This window comes from Eurosta solidaginis, chromosome 4 (assembly GCF_040869045.1).
Source record: "Eurosta solidaginis isolate ZX-2024a chromosome 4, ASM4086904v1, whole genome shotgun sequence".
Taxonomy (NCBI): Eukaryota; Metazoa; Arthropoda; class Insecta; order Diptera; family Tephritidae; genus Eurosta; species Eurosta solidaginis.
In genome coordinates, this window is record NC_090322.1 from 129,319,470 (window position 1) to 129,342,016 (window position 22,547).

Consider the following 22,547-nt stretch of genomic DNA (forward strand, 5'->3'; position numbering starts at 1 on the left):
TGAAAACGTTGCGATGAATAAAAAAGTAGTAAATCAGTATCAATAAAAAACTTTTTGCAAATAAAAATGTTTTCATTAAACACAAAACATTTGTATATGCATGAAACCATTAAAGTGCGTTTCGTAATTATAGCACACTATTTTTCAAAACAGTTACGCTTGTGTGGAATTTACAGCAGCGAACAAAGAAATAATCCGTGCCAATTTTAATCAAATTTCTTTTGCTAAATTCTTTTTTATCTTTAGTTCGATATTTTAAAATAATTTTTTTTTACTGAAAGTATGTTTAATAACGTTTTAAAAAAAATTCGAATATTCAAAAAAACATTACCCAAAACTCGAATTTTTTATTCGGAATTCTCTGAATTGTTTTGATTATACACTTTCTTAGCCCAGGAGTTCTTTCAATTTTTTTTCCAGTATGCGATTTTATAACCCAATCAATTTTTTCTAACAAAGTGCAAGCTATGGGTCTCTTAAAGTTTTTGTTGATTTTTACAATTTTTTTTTAAATTTTGTTTTATAGGCTAATCAATTTGAGTGTAACAAAGTGCAAACTATGGGTCTCCAACATTTTTTTTTGTTTTAAAAAGAAATTTTTCTTTCTAATCATAAATCATTTGGACGAGCATGTTTTCATAAAAAATATTGTGCTATAATTATGGGACACACTTCCTTGCAACAGTCCAAGTTTTTACGCTTTCAATTGATTGCTATGCAGTTTCATGAACACTCACACCTACGCACATAATTGAAAAATGAAGCTAGGTTTTAATAACGAAGATAAACAGCTGCTGATTAATGGCTTTGTCGGAGTTGATGAGAAAAAAGTCGAAATTAACTTATTTAAGCCTTTTTCCTCGCTGATATATGTATGTACATATGTACGCAGTTTACGCTTGACCACTGATTGACTAAGTTCATAAACCATTTAAGTAAAATTTAACCCTTGTGCTAAAGCCACAATTTAAATATGTTCTCTAGCACCTTATAAGCTACTCGTGCTTTCCACGCATTTAGCATTTTTCACGCATATTCGAATTTGGCGAAAATGCTGCATTTTCCATAAAAATTTTGACTAAATGCGGCCTCAGTTTTGCATTAGCATTATAATTGCCGAAATCAATCCCGCATACTACGAAATATTTAACGAAAAGCATGGCAATGCTGGTTATTTTTCTTCATATTTCTCCATTCTATCTCATTCTTTGTTTGTTTACAATTTATTTGTATTTGCAAATTCGCTCAAGTTTTTAATTTTCCTAAAATAGTTTTGTATTTAAAGCCAATAATATTAAGGGAGTTCGGGATGTTTTGCAAATGATCTAGCATCATTGCATTGTAAACTTCCGTTGCATATTTTTTACGTTACACTAACAAAATAAACGGCTAGGCATTTGCTATGTTATTGCAACATCAAAAACCGTAGTTGATTTTTTCTATATTGAATAGCAAATCACCAAATGCTAATACATAAATTGCAAAAAAAGAAAAAAAGGTGCTCACCGATCCGTAGTTTACAGGGGCTATAGCAACGTTTTCAACGTCAAATACACAAAATTCTTAACTCCCTTAGTATTTTTGTCGATGCATATTGTGTGATTCTATATACTGAACGATAAACTAACAAATTGCGCATACAAACAAAACCAATACATATAAAAGTAGCATTTAGAAGAATGTATGGTATTAATATTGTTATTCGTTTTTGAATAAAATCAAATTAATCAAACCTTAACATTGTGAACAAAATGGTTATGTCAATGCGTATTTACAAAATGCGGGCGGCATGAGCACCTTTTCGAATTTTGATCGGAATGTAGTGGGGTACCATAGTAATAGCACAAGGGTTAATGTAACATATGTATGTACAATTCTTCAATCACTATACATCAATTATTTGTTTTTTCACCTTTTCTCTGCAAAAACTTTACTATTTACCTCGCATGCGTGCGTCTTTGTGGTTGTTTTTATAAGCATTGTTATTATGATTATATAACATATATTTATCATTTTTGTTTATCATTTACTTTGAGTTTCGTGCATTAATATGACTTTGTTTTATGTTATTATATTTTGTAATTATTATGTCATATTTTGTATTGTATTAAATATTTTGTTTATAGCATAATTCCGAAGAATGTCAAAAATTTGAGTAAACTGTACAATTTATACAAGAAACGATATCTATCCAAATGTATGAAATTAAAATCCGTTCTGACATATTCCGTTTCCGGTTCGATTCAACTACATTTACGCGCTCGTCGTTGGAAGCGTTTCATGCGCAGCGACCATTCATCTTTCCATTCGAGCACCACCGAACTGGGGCCGATGGCTAAATAGCCGGGAGCGGCCTCCGCATCACGTCCAAGTATGAGATATGATCTGGAAAGAGGTTGAAAAAGAAAAAAAAAACGAAAATTTAACTTATTTAATGTATTTGAAAATTTAATTGAAATAAATTTTTATAAAAAAAAAAATAATTTATATATAAATTCAAATCTTAAGTTCGTGCACAATGTTGGGCTTATTGTGAATATATTGAGCGCAACATTTCCACTCCGCTTCAATATTGTAGAGAGGAAATTAGAATGTTCAAACCAACTTCCTATTATGCCTCCTTTTAAGTGAATCTTTTACCACAAAAGGGCATCTTTGTACCAAATTTTGGCTCAAACTTAAAGTAGGGTAAGGACGCGTACAAATTCATACCCTACTTCAAGTTTGAGTTTTCAGCTATAACAGGCATGAAATTGGGCCAAAGAAGTGGTGAAGTCTGGAATGCTGTGGTTTTGAATAAACCTTAACATTTTGTTTGCCTGAATGGGAAATCGAGACACTTCATCTATTTCATGTCTAAAATCTCAGTTATTCCGAATTTTTGCATCTTATTTCACGCCGGAGCTATGTAATAACTTGATTTACTCCTTAGATGTACACTTAATTTCACATAAACAAAATATTACTAAAATTGAAAAAAATTTTCCACTTACTTATTCAACTTTATTTTGGGACATTGACATTCGAGACTCTTACGCGGCACCAGCCACATCATATGTCCTCTGCCCAACAGCGAACTCGTTGTACCTTGTAATGGATTTCGCTTAAAAATCGTTTGTATATTTATTTCGTATTTGAAAATTTCGTTTTGTCGTTCAATTGAAAATTTCTCTGTATTGATATCCTGTGAAGCACGGTCATGCCCGATAACTTTGGCCAAAATAGCTGTAAAATATCAGAAACCGTGAAGAAGAGGAAGAAAAAAATAAATAAATTGAAAAGTCAGCATAAATACATTTAAAATCGTAATAGCTAGAGGGCATAAATGCATGCAAGCATGAAATTTGTTAGAAAATACAAACTTATGTATGCACATTAGGGTGACCCTTAAATATAGATATATTTGGTAAATAAAAATATTTGTTACGCAAAGCCGGATATTTTTGCTGAATACACAAAGAAATGGTCTGCCTCAGGAGAGCTTTATTTATTTTGCATATAATACTGGCGGGGAGCAAATTTTAAAGTAATATACATTTATTTATATTAGAGTGGTTCGAAAATCGTTACTTATAAATGTGGTTTTTATGGTGAAACAATTTAAACATATCAGGGACCCATTTTAGTAAATGTTTTTTTACTCGAAACAGTTCTAGATGAAAGTTTGCGGGTTCCTCGGGATTCCAACAGCACCTTCATGACAAATTATGCATCCTTTTTATTTTTTGGATTTAAAAAAAAAAAAACAAAACTATGGAACGGTTCATCCAAATAAAACGATATTTTTACCAAGAACTTCTACTAATAGAAATTTGTCACCGAAAAACCATAACCAACACTCAAAAAACAATACTTATACTCTTGCATAGTAAATTTGTATCTACGTTTTGACCTTAAAGTTTGATCTAATTACACTCTGATGCGAAAATCGTAAATTAATATCAAAATGGTACGCAACACTTTAACTTTACAAATCTCTTGTTGAATTTTATTTATGATTTGCTTATATTTACACCCTAAGAGCGCGATTTTAAACACTAAATGTCTTAAAATTTGTGAATATACTTCATGTATGCTTGTAGCGAAAAAGTCGCAAGAAGCCATCGAACAATTGAATTTGTGGTTCACACCACAACGTCTTTAGCAGAATGATTTTTTGAAAAATGGACTGCATAGACATTGTAGCTTGAACATTTTGTATTTTATTTTGGAAACAAACGTTCAAACAAACTCCTTAATTTGTAGAACTATTTTGCACACATTTTACACACAAACATTTCCAATATACATATTTGTAAAGCTTATTCCTTATTTATAATTATATTTTAACGCTTATTCACTTTTTTCCACCACGAGGCGACAAACGCGACGATTTCACAGAAAATGAAAATTTACAGTTACATGAAGCAAAATACGATAGTAAGTGACGGAAATTTACACATTGTTGTGTGGAATTACAAAGCATTTATACTTTTGTACTCTTCTTGCGTAAAACTACGTACTTTTCGGGTGTAAATCAAAATATTACATTTTTTTGTATAGTAATACCATCAATTTTTTTATACTCAGTTGAGCAGAGCTCACAGAGTATATTAACTTTGATTGGATAACGGTTGGTTGTACAGGTATAAAGGAATCGAGATAGATATAGAACTCCATATATCAAAATCATCAGTATCGAAAAAAAATTTGATTGAGCCATGTCCGTCCGTCCGTCCGTCTGTCCGTTAACACGATAACTTGAGTAAATTTTGAGCTATCTTGATGAAATTTGGTATGTGGATTTCTGAGCACTCATCTCAAATCGCTATTTAAAATGAACGATATCGGACTATAACCACGCCCATTTTTTCGATATCGAAAATTTCGAAAAACCGAAAAAATTCGATAATTCATTGCCAAAGGCTGATAAAGCGATGAAACTTGGTAGATGGGTTGACGTTATGACGAAAAATAGAAAATTAGTAAGATTTTGGACAACGGGCGTGGCACCGCCCACTTTTACAAGAAGGTAATTTAAAAGTTTTGCAAGCTGTAATTTGGCAGTCGTTGAGGATATCATGATGAAATTTGGCGGGAACGTTACTACTATTACTATATATGTGCTAAATAAAAATTAGCAAAATTGGATGAAGAACACGCCCACTTTTTTAAAAAATTTTTTTTTTAAATTCTAATTTTAACAAAACATTTAATATCTTTACTGTATATAAGTAAATTAAGTCAAAATTCAACTCCAGTAATGATATGATGCAACAAAATACAAAAATAAAAGAAAATTTCAAAATGGGCGTGGCTCCGCCCATTTTCATTTAGTTTGTCTAGAATACTTTAATGCCATAAGTCGAACAAAAATTTACCAATCCTTCTTAAATTTGGTAGGGCATAGATTCTATGACGGTAACTATTTTCTGTGAAAATGGGCGAAATCGGTGGAAGCCATGCCCAGTTTTTATACACAGTCCACCGTCTGGCCTTCCGCTCTGCCGTTAACACAATAACTTGAGCAAAAACCGATATATCTTTACTAAACTTAGTCCACGTACTTATCTGAACTCACTTTATCTTGGTATAAAAAATAGCCGAAATCCGACAATAACCACGCCCACTTTATCGATATAGAAAATTACGAAAAATTAAAAAAATGCCATAATTCTATACCAAATACGAAAAACGGGATGAAACATGGTAAATGGATTGGTTTATTGACGCAAAATATAACTTTGGAAAAAACTTTGTAAAATGGGTGTGACACCTACCATATTAAGTAGAAGAAAATGAAAAAGTTCTACAAGGCGAAATCAACAGCGTTTGGAATCTTGGCAGGAATACTGTTAGTGGTATTGTATATATAAATAAATTAGCAGTACCCGACAGATGATTTTCTGGATCACCTGGTCCACATTTTGGTCGATATCGCGAAAACGTCTTCACATATACATCTAAGGGCCACTCGCTTTTAAAACCCTCATTAATACCTTTAATTTGATATCCATATCGTACAAACACATTCTAGAGTTACCCCTGGCCCACCCTAATGGCGATATCTCGAAAAGGCGTCCACCTATAGACCTAATGCCCACTCCCTCTTAAAATGCTCAGTAACACCTTTCGTTTGATACCCATATCGTACAAACATTCTAGAGTCACCCCTGGCCCACCCTAATGGCGATATCTCGAAAAGGCGTCCACCTATAGACCCAATGTCCACTCCCTCTTAAAATGCTCAGTAACACCTTTCGTTTGATACCCATATCGTACAAACACATTCTAGAGTCACCCCTGGCCCACCCTAATGGCGATATCTCGAAAAGGCGTCCACCTATAGACCTAATGCCCACTCCCTCTTAAAATGATCAGTAACACCTTTCGTTTGATACCCATATCGTACAAACATTCTAGAGTCACCCTTGGTCCACCTTTATGGCGATATCTCGAAAAGGCTTCCACCTATAGAACTAAGGATTACTCCCTTTTAAAATACTCATTACCACCTTTCATTTGATACCCATATCGTACAAACACATTCTAGAGTCACCCCTGGCCCACCCTAATGGCGATATTTGGAAAAGGCGTCCATATATAGACCTAATGCAAACTCCCTTTTAAAATGCTCAGTAACACCTTTTGTTTGATACCCATATCGTACAAACATTCTAGAGTCACCCCTGGCCCACCCTAATGGCGACATCTCGAAAAGGCGTCCACCTATAGACCTAATGCTCACTCCCTTTTAAAATGCTCAGTAACACCTTTCATTTGATTCCCATATCGTACAAACACATTCTAGAGTCACCCCTGGCCCACCTTTATGGCTATATCTCGAAACGGCGTCCACCTATGGAACTAAGGATCACTCCCTTTGAAAATACTCATTAACACCTTTCATTTGATACACATATCGTACAAACAAATTCGAGAGTCAGCCCTGGTCCACCTTTATGGCGATATCCCTAAATGGCGTCCATCCATAGAACTATGGCCTACTCTCTCTTAAAATACTCTTTAATACCTTCCATTTGATACACATGTCATACAACCACATTCCAGGGTTACCCTAGGTTCATTTTCCTACATGGTGATTTTCCTTATTTTGTCTCCATAGCTCTCAACTGAGTATATAATGTTTGGTTACACCCGAACTAAGCCTCCCTTACTTGCGTACAAAAAAATGGGCAGTTTTACACCAAAAAATTATTTCAACAGGAATTTACCCCCATTTTAATCTTAATTTCATACAAAAGTTTTAGAGTGTACGATACTGTGTTGAAATTTGATATACCGCTTTCTGGTGATACAAGAATTATTATATATGAAAAAAATCGCTTATTTTGGATTGGCTGTTCCATAGTTATAGAGCCGGGCTTTTATTTTGCCCTTAAAAAGAAAAGTCAAAATTTAACTTTCATTTTCCGGAGTGCTTCTTTTTATTTTTTCTACAAATTGGCGAAACGGGACCTACGTGTTTTATGTCGGCTCCCAACGCCATCTAAGGCTGATAGTATTTCGCTGAAAAAGCTTTTCATGGCAGCAATACATTCGAGAGTGTTTGACAAACCACTACTGAAGTGGACCAAGCTAAGAAAAAACGTCTTATTAAGTATTTAGTTATTATGGAACGAAGGCACAGGTTAGGTTGAACTGTCTGGTCCATGAGGACTCCACATAGACTGATTGAGTCCGTAGTATTACCAGAAGTTTGTTGTAATGACAAACTGAAAAACCCTATTAAAAACCAGAACCTATGTTATAAAATAACTCCGTCCTCTTGGCAAATACTAGAAACTTCCTAGGGCTTACGCCACTTGCTGCTTCTAGATCTGACCGCTGTATCACTCATAATAGCTGGAGTCTTAGCCTGGCAAGTGCAGGGCACGAGCACAGAACATGCTCGATCGTTTCCTCCTCCAACCCGAACTTCCTACATCTGCTATCACTGATCAAGCTTCATTTAAGGGCATGTGACGCCAGAAGGCAGTTTTTTATAAGCTGAAAGTAAAGATTACTCATTTACCTCCCTCAAATATATGTGTATATTATTATGGAAGGGAATCATAGAAAATATGGTACATGTTTGAAAATTTACGCTCTAAATGACTAAAAAATCGATGAGAATAATTATCCTTAATGAGTGGTTGAAGCTAACGGACTTTCCAGTTCAAAAAATTTGTGCCACCGTAATGCATAACGAGCGCTCAGGTTACTCATACGTACCGTAATCCTCCATGCAGAATTTATTCAAATTGAGTTTTTTCGGACTGGCCTTGCATTTGCCACAATCTGTTGAATATTAAATAAAAGTTAATTAAATTTGGAACTTCATTGGGTTGTGTCGGACAGTTCAATGAACACACAAACACCACCAAACCCACACACACACACACATAAACGATTATAATATTGTCACGGATATTAGCATCACTAAATTATCCCATCACTAAGGCGATGCTAAGGCCATGCCAAGCAGTATTTACGTTAATAATTAAATCAAGTATACACATATATAAGGCAGCCCAGAGAGATGTCACACACTGATGCATTTACTTATATGCCTATGTGCGCAAACTACAAACATTCACATCAATAATTCAATCTTTATGTATCTACTTAAACGAATAAATAATTGCGTCTACACATATGTACACATTCCGACGAGCAACATTTACATACAAGGCAGCAAGAGATGAGATGTCACACACCGATGAATTTACTTATACGCTTATGTGTGTGCGGGAGACTGTAAACTACAAACACATGCATATACCTTATCTGAGTTGTCACAAGAGTGAGCAATAATTTGTGCACGTAGTTGTGGCTGGCGATTTTGTAGCCGAAACAACTAGTAAGTTCTGGAAATCGAAGAGCCTAGAAGTATGCAGCGTAAACTATAAAAGCGGCGCCAGCGAGTAAGAAGTAATTCAGTTTGATTTGAATTGTCAAGCAGTTACGAGTAAGACGATATCTAGCGAGCAATAGCACTATTATTTTGAAAGTCAGTTTCCTTTAAGATATGAGTTTGGTTATTAAGCTATTCGTTGCACAGTTTGAGTGTTATTGTGAAGTATTTTAATAAAGGCAATTTTTCCGTTATTCAATATTGGAGTTATTTATTCAACAGTTTAGCGATACGATCCTAGCAAAAGGGCAAATAAGAGGATTTGCAAATAAAAATTCGTAACAATTGGTGTCAGAAGAGGAATTGTTGAATAAATTCTAGAGGACAACAAGGACATGGCAAAGTTAAGTGAATTGAAGATCCCGCAACTGAAGAAGGAGTTGGAGAGCCGTGGATTGAATACAAGCGGCGTTAAACTCGAACTTCAGGCACGGCTACGAGAAGCAATGGAAGCAGAAGGAATTGATGTGGAAGAGCATGTCTTTCATCTTGATGGCGAGGAGACAACAAAAATTGAAGAGAAGAACGAAACATCGCAGACGGTTACCAGTACAGACTTGAACATGATTTTAGCTGCAATATCTGCTCAAACATCGACAGTGTCATCTCAACTGGCAGAACAGAAGACATATATGGCATCACAACTAGAATCGCAGGAGACACGCATTACATCAAAAATGGAGACACAACTGAAAGCACAAGAGGCACGCATAACAGTACAACTCGAAGCACAAGAGGCGCGTATATCATCAAAACTCGAAGCACGTATGGACGAGAAAATAACGCAGTTTGAGGAAAAAATCGAAGCCGAGGTGGATGCTTTGAGAGGTCGTATACAAGAGTTGCAATTAAACCGCCCAGCTGTTTCAGCAAGCAATACAAAGGTAAAAACACCATCCTTTGACGGTTCTGTTCCTTTCCAGGTCTTTAAGCTACAGTTTGAGAAGACCGCAGCAGTGAACAACTGGAATTCGGAAGATAAAGTTGCTGCACTATTCGTGGCATTGAAGGGGCCAGCAGCGGAAATTCTACAGACGATTCCCGAAGGAGAGCGGAACAATTATGAAGCATTGATGGCTGCTGTAGAACGACGTTATGGAAGCGAGCATAGGAAACAGATATTCCAAATTGAGTTGCAAAACCGCTACCAAAAAGCAAATGAAACATTGCAGGAGTTTGCTTCAGATATTGAAAGATTGGCTCATCTTGCAAATGCGGACGCACCCGTGGAATACACTGAAAGGGTAAAAATCCAGAGTTTCATAAATGGCATACGGGACGTGGAAACGAAGCGAGCTACATACGCAAACCCAAAGCTGACATTTTCTGAAACGGTATCACATGCATTGACTCAGGAAACGGCCTCACTATTGAGTAAACCAGCATACAAAGCTCATCGTGTAGAAGTAGAAAGGCCAGAATGGGTAGACACAATTTTGGAAGCACTGAAGGGATCACAACAGAGAAATGCCGGAGTTATTAAATGTTTCAAGTGCGGCAACCCAGGTCATATTGCACGACATTGCAGCACCGGTCCCAATAGCTCCAACAATGTGGGTGGCCGTAAACGCAGAGCTGAAGGAGATGAGCAAATCTCCAAGTCCACTCAATCGTTAAACTAAAGCGAGTCAGCCGCAAGGGGCGACAGCTGGCTCCCTCAATTGAATGCCCCATAATCTCTATCTCACAAATTGGAAGAAGGTCAAACAATCTTACTGTCGGAGGACATGTGGATGGAAAGGAACGTTTACTGACTGTAGATACGGGTGCATCTCATTCCATCATTCGAGCGGATTTAGTCAACAAGAAGATAACACCATTGCATGGAGCAAGATTGCGTACAGCCACTGGAGAAGACAGCACGGTTCTAGGAGAAGTATCATGTGAAGTCGCAATTGGGAACGTCACGGTAGTACACAATTTTATAGTGGCAGAGATTTTTGATGAAATCATAATTGGAGTGGACTTCTTAATCGACCAGGGCATCAAGATCGACATGCAAAGCAAGACGATGCGATATAAGAACATGGATGTACCACTTAATTTCGGCTACGAGAGAGGCTACAGCAGTAAACGAGTGCTGGTGGAAGAGAGTCAGCGAATACCACCAAAATCCGAAGCAGTCATCTGGGCAAAGGTTGATGGAGATTGTGGGACAAACAAATTGTGGATTGTCGAAGCAGCAAACAAATCAGCACTGAACATACTTGTAGGAAAAACCCTGGCTATGACAAAACAAGATGGACGTGTTCCAGTAAGAGTACTCAATGAGTTCAATTCACCACTCAAACTAACTAAAGGAGCTATTTTGGGAAGATGCCAAGAGGCTGAAGTAGTTATTAACTGTGAACAGCTCCAGGAACACGTTTCAGCTAGTAATACTAATCTTTCAAATGACATCACGGCATGGACGCAGGGGCTAGAGGAAGCATATCAGAGTAAGGCAAAACAACTGCTCCTAAAGTACGCGAACATATTTGACCAGGATGGTTCTAAACCAGGCCGCACCAACGTTGTGAAACATCAAATTGACACTGGAGATGCGAGGCCGATCCGTCAAGCTCCACGTAGTGTTCCACTGGCGAAGCGGCAAGTTGTGAGTCAAATTATACAAGAAATGAGCGACAGCGGCGTCATCGAACCATCAGCTAGTCCCTGGAGCTCACCGGTAGTACTTGTAAAGAAGAAGGATGGAAAAATGAGGTTTTGCGTCGACTACCGGAAGTTGAATGACGTTACGAAAAAGGATAGCTACCCATTGCCAAGAATTGACGACACTCTGGACTCGCTCTCTGGTACGAAATGGTTTTCCACACTGGACTTGAAAAGCGGCTACTGGCAAGTGGAGGTAAATGAGGAAGACAAAGAGAAAACAGCCTTCAGCGTCGGAGATGGTCTTTGGCAATTTACAGTAATGCCCTTTGGACTATGTAATGCACCAGCTACTTTCGAGAGACTTATGGATCAGGTATTGAAAGGACTACATTGGAAAACATGCTTGGTGTACCTGGACGACATCATCGTATTGGGCAAGAATTTCGATGAACATCTTAAGAACTTGGAGGAAGTCTTCCAAAGAATAGCTGGCGCTGGTCTGAAGTTAAGTCCCAAAAAGTGTGCGCTGTTTAAAAAGGAAGTAAATTATTTGGGTCACAAGGTAACGACAGAGGGCATCTGCACTGCGAACGAAAAGATAGAGGCTGTAAAGGATTGGCCAAGACCACAGAACCTACATGAATTAAGAAGTTTCCTTGGGCTGTGCACATATTACCGCCGATTTGTACAAAATTTTTCCAGCGTAGCCCATAGCCTCCATGAGCTTACAAGAAAAAATAAAGCTTTTGAATGGAAGAAGGAGCAAGAAGTGGCTTTCCAAACATTGAAGGAGCGTTTGTGCACTGCCCCAATGTTAGCATATCCGATTCCAGGAGCAACATTTATTCTAGATACAGATGCGAGTGGATATGCTATAGGAGGCGTTTTATCACAACTGGTCGATGGACAGGAGAAGGTAGTTGCATATTACAGCCGTTCGATTGGAAAACCAGAGAGGAACTACTGCGTTACGCGGAGAGAGCTGTTGGCATTGGTAGAGTGCGTTAAACATTTTCACAAATACCTCTACGGCCAGCGATTCCGTGTCAGGACAGATCACGCAGCTTTAAAATGGCTACTGCAGTTCCGTAATCCAGAAGGACAATTGGCACGGTGGATCGAGCGACTACAAAGCTATGACTTTTCCATTGAGCATCGAAAAGGTAGTACCCATGGAAATGCCGATGCAATGTCACGAAGACCATGTAGTTTGGAATGCAAGCACTGTTCAAAAGCCGAGGCTAAAGAAGACATTATAGATGTCCGGCTAATGACTATAACATGTACAGATGAATGGGACAAGGAACAGCTAAGAAAGTGCCAGCTAGAAGATGCAGATCTGTCACGTGTGATGCAAGGGCTCGAACGAAATGAAAGACCAAACAGAGAAGAGATGTCAGCAGAGAGTCCCATTGCGAAGTCATATTGGGCACAGTGGAACAGTTTGGAATTGATATCCGGTTGCCTTCATCGAGTATGGGAGAGTGAGGATGGCAAATACAAGAATAAACTGATAGTTGTTCCCAGAAAGAGGATTCCTGATGTGCTCAGCGAGCTGCATAATGGTCCAAGCGGAGGTCATCTTGGAATCACGAAGACGCTCGAGAAGATTAAACAGAGATTCTATTGGGTTGGTTGCCGTCAGTCGGTCACTGATTGGATTGCGAACTGCGAGGTTTGCAGCAGAGCGAAAGGGCCCAGAACACGAAGTCATGGCCAGATGAAGCAATATAACTCAGGTGCGCCATTTGAAAGGATCGCTATGGATGTCGCCGGTCCATTTCCTACTAGCAACGGCGGAAACAAATATGTACTGGTAGTTATGGATTATTTCAGCAAATGGCCAGAGGTATACCCAATCCCAAATCAAGAAGCGGAAACGGTAGCAGAAGTTTTTATAAACAATTGGGTTGCAAGGTATGGTGTACCAATGGAGTTACATTCTGACCAAGGCAGGAATTTCGAATCAGCTGTGTTCCAGGAAATGTGTAAGTCATTGGGCATTCGAAAAACACGGACAACTGCATTGCATCCTCAATCCGATGGTATGGTAGAACGATTCAATAGAACATTGGAGGAGCACTTAAGGAAAGTAGTGGACAAGTACCATAAAGAATGGGATACCCGCATACCATTATTCTTGATGGCTTACCGATCAGCAGTGCATGAGACAACGGGCCAAACCCCTGCAAAAGTAATTTTTGGCAATGACCTTAGACTGCCAGCTGATTTGAAGTTTGGGATAGATGCCAATGCGGAGAGAAATGTCAGGAAATCCACTAGTGATTTGGAAGAAGAGCTAAGAGAAATACATGATCTGATAAGGCAACGAACAAAGATTATGAGTGACAAGATGAAAGCCAGATATGATAAAGCAATTAATTCAGAAGGTTTTCAGGAAGGAGATTTGGTGCTGTTATACAACCCACAACGTAAAAAAGGTTTGTCCCCGAAATTGCAGTGTAATTGGGAAGGCCCATACAAAGTTGTAAAACGGATCAACGATGTAGTGTACCGCATACAAACCATCGGTAAACCACGAACCAAAATGAAGGTGGTCCATTTGGAAAGGCTAGCAACGTTTAGATCGAGAGATTTGTCTGATCGGGACGATCAGACTTAGGTGGAGGGCAGTGTCACGGATATTAGCATCACTAAATTATCCCATCACTAAGGCGATGCTAAGGCCATGCCAAGCAGTATTTACGTTAATAATTAAATCAAGTATACACATATATAAGGCAGCCCAGAGAGATGTCACACACTGATGCATTTACTTATATGCCTATGTGCGCAAACTACAAACATTCACATCAATAATTCAATCTTTATGTATCTACTTAAACGAATAAATAATTGCGTCTACACATATGTACACATTCCGACGAGCAACATTTACATACAAGGCAGCAAGAGATGAGATGTCACACACCGATGAATTTACTTATACGCTTATGTGTGTGCGGGAGACTGTAAACTACAAACACATGCATATACCTTATCTGAGTTGTCACAAGAGTGAGCAATAATTTGTGCACGTAGTTGTGGCTGGCGATTTTGTAGCCGAAACAACTAGTAAGTTCTGGAAATCGAAGAGCCTAGAAGTATGCAGCGTAAACTATAAAAGCGGCGCCAGCGAGTAAGAAGTAATTCAGTTTGATTTGAATTGTCAAGCAGTTACGAGTAAGACGATATCTAGCGAGCAATAGCACTATTATTTTGAAAGTCAGTTTCCTTTAAGATATGAGTTTGGTTATTAAGCTATTCGTTGCACAGTTTGAGTGTTATTGTGAAGTATTTTAATAAAGGCAATTTTTCCGTTATTCAATATTGGAGTTATTTATTCAACAGTTTAGCGATACGATCCTAGCAAAAGGGCAAATAAGAGGATTTGCAAATAAAAATTCGTAACAATATGATAAGCGCCAATACACCACCCACACATAAACACAATAAAATTAGTTTTGTCGCGTTGGGAATTTGGTAGATTTCATTAAACAGAAATGCACTCTAAGCACTAAATTTGCAATGAAAATTTGATTACTAGTGTAAATTACATTTCGATTATATGTACATATGCATATTCGTTTATTTGTGTGTGCATGTTTGGGTATTTATAACGTTTGAGTATTTAAAGCAACAAGAATTGCAAAACCGAAAAAAAAAAACAAATCAAAGTGGTGAGAAAAAGGGTTGAAATAGCAGCTGCACAAAATAGTCTTACTGGAAACTTTGAACGTTGCCTCACCCGCAGCAAACCGTTAGCAATTTAGTTTAACTGAGCTTTCGCGGTTATTGCTTGTGGTTTTTTCCCACTTTTCGCACCCTTTTTAAAGCCACTTCACAATAAAATTGTTTAATGTCATTTCGTAAATTTGTTATTTTACACTTTGCACTTACATTTTTTCATTTCGTCATTGGGGCCGGCTGGTTCTCGATATTCGCTGACCGCACTTTCCGCTTGTATCATATTCGCTTTTGTCGGCAATTCTGTTGTGGTAATTTAAATTTTTTCGTTAATATTAATTTAATTTTTTGCTTGTTTGTTGATGACGGTTTTTCGACTTACTTATACAGGGTGCTACGTGTGATCGTGTTTGTTGATAACCGCGCGCACATCGATTGCATGTCAGCCCAGTTACGCCTTCCTTGCAGGGGCATTGTCCGCTTAAATGATTGCAAGTTTTGCCTGTGGAGCCAACTGGATGACAGTCGCAGCCTATAAAAATTGAAATGAAAATAGGACAATATTTTAGATAGATAAATTTACATATTGACTTCGTTTTTAAACTATGTACATATGCGAATACTGAGGTTAAATAAGTTATTCAAAATATAATAAATGATAAAAGTGAAACGCTACAGATATTCCTTTGAATAGTACTACTATGATAGCAACTTTTCGCAAGATGATGAGGTGGCTGAACATTTTTCATGCTTCAAGGAATCAGCTCATTATAAGCCTTTAGTTGGTGTCGATTTTTTTTTTCAAAGAAGAAGCATCAGCACCTGCTCCTTCACTCCTGAATTTATAATTACCATTAAGATTCGAACCACTAAATTAGGCTTTCGGTGGTGCGATGAATTTTTAGCCTTGCAACGCAGTTTACTGTGTTTTATTACTACGGCGCGTGGAGGTTAAGATCAATATGTTTCTGCTCAGTTTGTTCTTTTTTCGGTTTCGTGGAAAACCACCATCGTCGTTTAACATTAAAAAAAAAAAAAAAAAACAGAATGGACAAATGCCATACATGCCAATTCCATATATGCTGCCGTATCAAAATAGGATGAACCTGTCACGAATTACAGTATTTGCACCATGACACAAAAGGCCCTAAACTACCGAAGGAGCACCGATATGGAGGTAGTATTGGTTTTGCTCAGGCAGTAAGGGTTTCATGGACAGAAAAGGTAAAGTAGCCCAAAGCATAAAAAGAATAAGCGAGAAGTTGGCCTATGAATAACGGAACTGTGTTTGTGCTAAATTTAACTATATCGATATGACAAAATTTGTAAAATTAGCAACATATTGATCGGAAATATATTTTGAAACTGGATCGGTAAGACTTAAACCTTAAAGTCGTCAGATATGGTACTTGGGCTTTAAGACCAACATTCACGGGGCGGGATTTTAAGAAAAACAAGTAAGAACGGGCCTGTCTTCGGCTGTGCCGAAGACTTCATACCTTTCATGAATGGGGCGGAACAATAATCTTATCCCGTTCGTAATCTCCGAATAATCGGATGTATAATATAAGAAATATATAGTGAACAGATCTACATACTTAACGATTTTTAAGATAAATATAAAATAAAAAACAGGTAGGTACTTTGTGTGAGGATGCAAAGCTTCACGTTTTTTGTGATCTGCATGTAAAAACTATGACTACGAATCACGTGTTTCAAAAATATATGACGTAAACGTAACTATTTGATGAAATTTGATGAATTTTGAAGCTTCTAGCCGTAAAAAAGGGGTCAAAATGACAGTTTATATGAAGTATATAATATATATACCACCGATCTCTATGATTTTTTCAGACAACAATATATGCTATATACATAAGCATTTTGTGAAATTTGAAGCTTCTAACTGTTAAAACTGGGCAGAAATTGCGCAAAGTTTCTTATCTGAACAATCGGTTGTATGAGATATATACTATGTATACCACCGATCTCAATGATTTTTTCAGACATCAATATATGCTATACACGTAAGCATTTGGTGAAATTTGAAGCTTCTAGCTGTTAAAATGGGGCCGAAATCGTAAAAAAAATATATATATACTATATATACCATCATATATATATTATATATATCACCGATCTCTATGATTTTTTGACAAAACAATACATACTATATACGTAAGCAATCGGTGAAATTTGAAGCTTATAGCTGTTAAAATGGGGTAGAAATTGCGAAAAGTTTCTTATCTGAACAATCGCTTGTATGAGATATATACTATATATGCAACCGATGTCTATGATTTTTTCAGACAACAATATATGCTATATACGTAAGCAATCAGTGAAATTTGAAGCTTATAGCTGTTAAAATGGGGTAGAAATTGCGAAAAGTTTCTTATCTGAACAATCGGTTGTATGAGATATATACTATGTATACCACCGATCTCAATGATTTTTTCAGACATCAATATATGCTATACACGTAAGCATTTGGTGAAATTTGAAGCCGCTAGCTGTTAAAATGGGGCCGAAATCGTAAAAAAATATATATATACTATATATATACTATATATACCATCATATATATATTATATATATCACCGATCTCTATGATTTTTTGACAAAACAATACATACTATATACGTAAGCAATCGGTGAAATTTGAAGCTTATAGCTGTTAAAATGGGGTAGAAATTGCGAAAAGTTTCTTATCTGAACAATCGCTTGTATGAGATATATACTATATATGCAACCGATGTCTATGATTTTTTCAGACAACAATATATGCTATATACGTAAGCAATCAGTGAAGTTTGAAGCTTATAGCTGTTAAAATGGGGTAGAAATTGCGAAAAGTTTCTTATCTGAACAATCGGTTGTATGAGATATATACTATATATACAACCGATCTCTATGATTTCTTCAGGCAACAATATATGCTATATACGTAAGCAATCGGTGAAATTTGAAGCTTATAGCTGTTAAAATGGGGTAGAAATTGCGAAAAGTTTCTTATCTGAACAATCGGTTGTATGAGATATATACTATATATACAACCGATCTCTATGATTTTTTCAGACAACAATATATGCTATATACGTAAGTATTCGGTGAAATTTGAAGCTTCTAGCTGTTAAAATGGGGCTAAAATTTGCGAAAATATATATATATATATATACTATATATATATACTATATATACCACCATATATATACTATATATACAACCGATCTTTATGGTTTTTTCAGACAACAATATATGCTATATACGTAAGCATTCGTTGAAACTTGAAGCCTCTAGCTCTTAAAATAGGGCAGTAATTACGAAAAGTTCCTTATCTGAACAATCGGTTGTGGGGGATATATACTATATATACAACCGATCTCATAAATTTTTTCAGGCAACAATACGTGTAATATACGAAAGTATATGGTGAAGTTTGAAGCTTCAATCTGTTAAATTGGGTAAGATATTACAAAAATCCTCTTTTTCTGAAAAATCGGTTGTATGGAGGATATATGATATAGTGGTCCGATCCGGTCGGTTCCGACAAATGTCTAATCGGACACCCAAATACACCCGCTCACCAAATTTTATCAAGATATCTCAAAAATTGAGGGACTAGTTTGCATACAAACAGACAGACGGACAGACGGACATGGCTAAATCAACTCAGCTCTTCAACCTGATTATTTCGGTATACTTAATGGTGGGTCTATCTATTTTCCTTTAAGGACTTACAATTTTCGGTTTCGTGACGAAATTAATATACCATTTCATTTTCATGAAAGGTATAATAATTCAGTACAGCAAGTTTTATTTTCGTTGTTTCTACTAAAAGAAATCACTTCAAGACCTGTTTTAATATTGTTTTGAGTTGTATTTAAAAAGGTTTATTGTATTTTTATCTCTAAATGTACAAGTAATTTAAAATCAATTAAGTTTCTAAATTTACGCTTTAATACATTTTTGTTGCTTATCCGTTTTTTGCTGTGTTAATGCCTCCACAAATCACACATACACATATAAAAATACCTATACATATTCAACCCGCAAAAAAATTGCTCTGTGGCAACAAGCAATAAAAGAAAGCGTTTTGAAATTTGAAATTGTAACTGAACTAAGATGAACTTGAACCTGTAAAGGTACGCACACATTACGCTGCGCGACACGTAGCGGCAGCGGCGCCTCACAGAGCGACATATTCCGGCAATTCACATTAAGCGGCAATCGAGCGACACTTTGCGGTAAAAGTTTGTGTTTATTTTTGTTTGCAAAATGGACGACACAGTTTTTGAAGCTGTAATTATTTAATTTTTGTGCGAAGAAGAGGAAAGGAAAAGAAAAAGGTCGTGGCTATGGGTCCAAGACATCTCATCCTCAAGATACGAGGAAGGAGAGTTCCACACTCTTTTGCCCAGATTGAAAAAAGATGGTGCAAAATTCTTTGCATGTATCCTTATGAGGTAATTCACACCTAGCGGCAGCAGCACTGCGCGACACTTCCCAACTCGGCTTTTTTGCCTAGTTGATCAAATTTGCCGCTCTGTGCCGGGTCGCGCAGTGCTGCCGACGCTAGGTGTGAATTGTCTCATAAGAATACATGCAAAGAATATTTTGTAGTGCAGTGCAGTGCTGCGTAGTGCAGCCTAATGTGGCCTTACCTTAAGGCCGACTGGTATATAAAGTTTTTCTCTAAGCTCAAAATTTGAAAGCTGACGACAGAGTGGAAGCGAGAGGCGTTGCTATACTATAAAGATAGAAAGCTTTGAAAATGATCTCTTGTGGAAGCTTGTAAAAAGTGTCACAGTTTCAGAAACATTTCAAGCTTGTAAATGATATGAAAATATATCTTGCTTCTAGTCTAGCATAGCTTAAAGCGAGCACTCTGCCGTCAGCCTAAGTGCTTAAAGTATAAGAGACAGACACACCAATAAGTATATCGAAAATATCAGAATGACGATCTGAATTGCTCACGCACTGTCCGCTTGTCTCCTTGAACTCAAATTAGTCACTAAATTTTTGAGATATCTTGATAAAATTTGGTCAGCGGGTGTATTTTGGTGCTCGATTATACATTTGTTAGAACCGACCGGATCGGACCGCTATAGCATATATTCCCCTTACAACCGATTTTTCGGAGAAGAGGTTTTTTTGTCATATCTTAATCGATGTATTAGAAGAAGCTTCAAATTTTACCAAATGTTTTAGGATATGGCACATGTTGTCTGACAAAATCATAGACATCGGTCATATATATAGCATAAATCCCATGCAACCGGTTGTTCAGGAAAGAAGCTTTACGTAACATATGCCTCATTTTAACAGCTGAAAGCTTCAATTTTCCCTGAATGCTTATGTTTATGTTATACATATTTCAGGTATCAAGTCGAAGTTGTTGCTAAGACAACAGCTCTGAGTATTTGCGCCTAATCGACTTTCAGTGGATTCATTTTAAGCATGCAAAAGAAAACATGGAAACTTTTCAATCTACGAGACAAGCTTATACGGCATTGTAAAATTTGGTTTCTTAAGGCTATAATTTACATCAATTTTTGTTTCCTATGTATACATGTATGTATGTACCAACGCACACCCTCAATGAGCGGTGCTGCTATTGTGGGTAAATAATAATGGCCAACAAACAAAAGCTAAATCTAAACAGAAAAAAATCAATGCGCCGAAATGGGCAATTGGACAGAGAATGATAACTCAATTTCAAAGCACAATACAAATATGGAGCGACCCATACGCTCTACTTTAAACGCCGCATAGCAACTGGATTGAGATAAAAAAGCTTAAAGCGAATTAGCTGTATACTTTATACTTATGTATGTATGTAGGTTGGCGCTTAGGTTTACATCGAAATATTGCCAAAATAGGGAACCGCTTAATTGAACTTTGAAGCAAATATTATATTTATACAAAGCAAACAAACAATTTCTAAAAATAAAAAATTTGCGTAGGAGTAGGTGTCTTTGTCACTGAACTTCTCCTAAACTACTGGACCGATTTTGATGAAATTTTGTGTGTCCTTTCGAGGGGGTCTGAGGATGCTCAAGATTTACAATTTAGTTCGGGACCAGGGGTTGATCTGTTCCAAATAATGTTATTTATGGTGCGATTCGCTTGAAATTCGGTACAGCGGTATCTCTTTGACAAAGATAATATTTGAAAACTTCTCATTCCGAGAAGTGCACCAGGGGCACCCTAAGAGGAAAAAGATTGGGAGCAGAAGAAAGAAAAAGCGTGAATGTAGAAGGAAGAAGATCCGGAGGAGAGGCAGTGATCAAATATGGAGAGACAAAAAGTAAAATTTTTTATCAGATGGTACAATATGACAAGTGTTTCTGTTTACTAGAAGAGTAATTACATCCTAGGGAGGAGTATATCCAGAGAGTAGAACGGGTCAGTTACTTATCTTTATCGGTTTTATTAAAATAAAAGCCATTTTAAAAACTGCGTTAGTTTAGTTAAGGTTTTTACAAACAAAAATATTGAAGTCGGTCGGCCAAGTATTCGGTGTTAAGTATAGAGATTCCATTAATGAGGAAATTGTGGTGAGAGAGGGAATGGGAATTGTAGGGAGAGTTGTAGTGGGATTGGAACTAATACTGGAAGAGAGAATGTGAAGTTTAGCAGAGGAAGAAGCGGATGTAGGAGTAGGAATTGGATTGGGAGTGGAGGTGGAGGTGGGATTTCGGAGTGGAAGTGGAGAGTGGGGCAGACATATAATAAGGGATGAAAAAGAATTATAAGAAGAATGGAAGATAGAGGAGAAAGGATGAGATAGATAGTGGCGAGGGGAAAAGAGGCTAAATTTTAAACGTAGGCAAACATATTTTCGGGCAGTACAAAGCCTTCGGGGTACTCTAGTATATGTATGTAAATTTTATCTAAAATTTTCACCTATTTATTAAAAATAGATTGCCTACGTCTATTCACTACTACATTGGAGAAAGTGGTGATGCTACAATATGGAATACCGAAGACCCATTTTCAATACTCACTGATTATTGCACTCAAAACAACATTTTCATTAGGAATTACATAGAGTGAATACCCACACGACAAAAATGGGCAAATAGGCAATATGCTTTTCAGAATCGAATCAACATATTAACTCATAGCTCTTATCTCGACGGGAAGGTGGGCGTTGTGTCTTTTAAATGGAACTGGGACTCGAAATTTCTTTTCGCCTTCCCGACCATTGTAGTATATTTGACCCGGTCTATGAAAAGGTGGCTTATGACTCAAACAAAATTTTTCCACTTTTTTCTGGTTTCTATAGTTCTTGAGACGCCCTTTCACGTGGTGAAAACCAGAAAGTCCTAACTTGCTTAGAAGTGTACTAAAAATGTAGAGAAAG

General features: G+C 37.0%; 1 protein-coding gene across 1 annotated transcript in view; it reads right to left on the reverse strand.

The window, feature by feature from the left end:
• Nucleotides 1-1,456: 1,456 nt before the first annotated feature.
• Nucleotides 1,457-22,547, reverse strand: part of NetB (Netrin-B) — a 586,813-nt gene continuing 565,722 nt past the window's right edge. Inside the window, exons 3-7 of the mRNA XM_067782928.1 lie at nt 15,561-15,710; nt 15,392-15,481; nt 8,215-8,280; nt 2,994-3,225; nt 1,457-2,385 (exon numbers count right to left, since the gene is read on the reverse strand). Of these exons, the coding sequence (XP_067639029.1) occupies nt 2,244-2,385; nt 2,994-3,225; nt 8,215-8,280; nt 15,392-15,481; nt 15,561-15,710 (680 nt within the window). The 3' untranslated portion in view covers nt 1,457-2,243. The remainder of the gene's footprint in view (nt 2,386-2,993; nt 3,226-8,214; nt 8,281-15,391; nt 15,482-15,560; nt 15,711-22,547) is intronic.